The sequence below is a fragment of the Morone saxatilis genome, unplaced genomic scaffold (assembly GCF_004916995.1).
Source record: "Morone saxatilis isolate NCDOM2014 unplaced genomic scaffold, NCSU_SB_2.0 Contig3, whole genome shotgun sequence".
Taxonomy (NCBI): domain Eukaryota; kingdom Metazoa; phylum Chordata; class Actinopteri; family Moronidae; genus Morone; species Morone saxatilis.
In genome coordinates, this window is record NW_023339873.1 from 364,611 (window position 1) to 367,901 (window position 3,291).

General features: G+C 42.5%; 1 protein-coding gene across 1 annotated transcript in view; it reads left to right on the forward strand.

The window, feature by feature from the left end:
• The window catches only part of LOC118336849 (4F2 cell-surface antigen heavy chain-like), a gene marked incomplete at its 3' end in the record, with an annotated part of 5,016 nt that extends 1,725 nt beyond the window's left edge, over positions 1–3,291 (forward strand). The window contains 5 exon segments of the mRNA XM_035673600.1: positions 982–1,036; positions 1,546–1,682; positions 1,799–2,105; positions 2,669–2,728; positions 2,863–3,291. Of these exon segments, the coding sequence (XP_035529493.1) occupies positions 982–1,036; positions 1,546–1,682; positions 1,799–2,105; positions 2,669–2,728; positions 2,863–3,213 (910 nt within the window).

A 3,291-nucleotide genomic window follows, 5' to 3' on the forward strand; every position in this document is an offset into this window, starting at 1 on the left:
AGATGTATTCATTGTTGATTACTTCCATACAGAGAATATTCCTCTATTTTTTCCTATCAAATATATTCTAAATATAAACACAATGTGGCTTCTGTGCGGTAAGCGTTTAGTCCCAATGTCTTATAATTCACACTTGCATGCGTACACAGTCAAGGTTGATCCTCAGTGGAGTGTAATCAAACCAGGACAAGAAATGGCCTTTAAGTCCCTCCACATGTACCATATTGATGATAAGTTGTATGTCATTCTTAGAAACATTTGAGAAGAGAAGTGAGTCATCAAATGAAAGTTATTTAAAAAAAAAAAAAGTGTTCACATTGTAATACATTAGTGTAAAAGTAAAACGCTGTTTAATGGATTGTAATTCTGAAATTCTGCATTGATACAATTGCCAATTTTTGTGATGTCTTGTGTAATGTGTCAATACTGCCAAACATTGTATGATTTGAAAATATATAAATTGAAAATATTAAAATCTAAATGTCATTGATAAATTGTGTAATGAATGTCAAATTTAATAAATGTGGTAAGACATTATTTTTGACTGTTCCACATGCTTTATTGAGTACAAATTTGCCATCATAAGGTACAAAGGGCTTGTCACTGGGGCAGTCCCCTCAAAAGGCCAAATTTGTCCCATTTCTAAAGGTCCATTTAGGTACCATAACATTTAGGTCCATATTTGTCCCCAGGGGTACAGATTTGCTCACATAAGGTACAAACTGTAAAGGTACCAATATGTACCCATGTTTAGGGGTACAATGGGTGTACCTTTGCGGGTACTGCCCCAGTGACAAGCTGTTGGACCCCTAAAGGTACACATTTAGCACATCATTTCTAACAGTGTATGTAGCTGATTCAATCAATAATCTATAATCAATAAACAGTGTGTAAACTATATTCTATATGTACAATCAATAATCTATAATCAATAACTGTACACTACATTAAGTCCTCCTCTGTCTCACACTGTTTCTGCAGGTATTTCTGTGGTTCTGGATCTGAGTCCAAACTAGCAGGGATCATCTGGACCCTGGTTCTCCAACATCAGTGTGACCAACGTAGCTGAGAGACTGAAGGTGAATCCTGGCACTCACAAACAGCAAGTACAGTATAGCTGGAAGTATGGAAGCCAGAGGGTTGTGGAGGCAGACAGGTGAGGCAGAGATACTGTGTGAGCTGGACAGGTGTGTGCAGGTGTTATCCAAACAGTTTCAACCACTTAGACCATTTAAAAGTCCAAAAGTCAAACATTTTTGAAAATAAATGTTTGTTATATTTCCATTACCACAATAACAAAAAAAAAACTCTCTTATGAAGTGTGTCATGGTGAACTAAAGACTTCCTGTTTACATCCCCTGTTTACAAGGCATCATGGGAAATGTTGCAGAACATGATTTCACCATAAATAGACATAAAACAAATAATAATTACAGGAGTGAATTAAATCTTTATAACGAGTTGCACTTCAAATTTCATCATCAAAAACCTGAGCCGACAGCAGAGGGCGCTGTTGTGATGTCTTACTGCTCTCTCTGTCCTCAGTCTGCTCTGGTGTTCTGGCTGAATGAAGGCGTGGATGGCGTGCAGTTGTCGGGGGTGGAGCGGGTGGCCAGCGTGGTGCCTTCTCTGTGGACCGACATTCGAGCCATAATACAGAATGGGACGAGTCCCAAAAAGAGGTTGGAAACCAAACTGTCCAACTCTTAACTGGGACCAGGTCCACAGCTCATCAAACCTCTCAAACCTGAGAGTCAACAATGACCTAAAATCTGGATTTCATGAATTTGTTTTCCAGAGTCCTGATCGGTGTCACAGAGCGCTCCTCCGCTGAAGACGTGTCCGCCCTCCTCAACTCCACCGGTGTCGACCTGCTGATCTCTAGGGTCCTCCTCCACAACAACAAGGAGCACGCTCAGTCCGTCCAGCTCCTGTATTCGTCCCACATCCAGACCAAGCTGGCCTGGAGCCTGGGGGGGAGGGCAGAGGGTCACCTGGCGTCGCTGGTGGGTCCGGCTCAGGTCAAACAGCACCAGCTGCTGCTGCTCACGCTGCCCGGGACGCCCGTCATCAACTACGGAGACGAGATCGGCCTGATGGACGAGGTGAGTCCCCATAATTCCTCAGAGACAGATTTTATATTATTAAAGTTTGGAGGTTTTCAGCATCTTTCAAACGATGTGGAAAGAAAAACACAATAATAGATTGCTCCCTGCTGCAGTGTCACTCTTAATACTAAAACAATCACTAGATGGCGCCAACGGACTCCTACACACAGTGAAGACCAACAACAATAAATTTGATTGAATTTAAATAAAAACAACACATAAAAAGTAAATGACAACCACATTAACCCCCCACCCAGGAGGGCTGGATTAAGTGACTGTGGGCCCCAACTGAGTAACTAGTGAGTGTTAAATGAGAGCAGAAAATGGAAATACTCTCTTATAGTATTATAAAATAACTACTGAAGTACTACATTATAATAATACAAATAATAATCATAATGATAATAATAATAGTACAGTGCAATACTTGAGTAAATGTACTTATATTCCACCACTGTATCTAAGCACAATAAAAAATAAAATGATGTGTTTTAAGGTAGATCCTCCCTGAATGATCAGATAATAATAATGATCTTCACATTTGATCCTCTCTGTTAAAGGGCACCAAGTTTCCCAGAATGCTTTGGGACTCTGATGAGGAGCTGAATGGGACTCTGCAGGTAAACAGACATCATCCATAAACTACTAAGATACTTCATGTTACTGCGTGTACATATAGTACTACAGTGGTATAGTATCTGTATATATTGGTACTGGTATAACTGTGTATTGATCCTCTCCTCTCTGCGTTCAGGAGGAGAGAGCCGAGCGGTTGTCCTGTCGCAGTTTTTTCCGCAGTCTGAGTGAGCTTCGTGGTAAAGAGCGCTCCCTGCTGTTCGGAGACTTCTTCCTCCTCACTAACTCCTCCTCTTCCTCCGTGGCGTACCTGCGGCTCTGGGATCAGAGCGAGCGTTACCTGGCCGCCTTCAATTGGGCGGAGGAGGCGGCGGTGCTGCAGCTAACAGATGCGCTGCTGCCCCGGCACGCTGTGGTCGTCCACAGCACCAACAGCAGCGCCCTGCCTGCCGACAAAAGTGTGGATCTGACATACCTGCGGCTCGGCCCCGGACAGGCTGCGCTCCTCAGGTTTCCCTACACTGGATAGAGTTTGGATCCTGTTATCAGCTGTTATCTTCTGAAAACATGATGATTAAAGCCTCATTTAGACACCACAAGTTAAAAT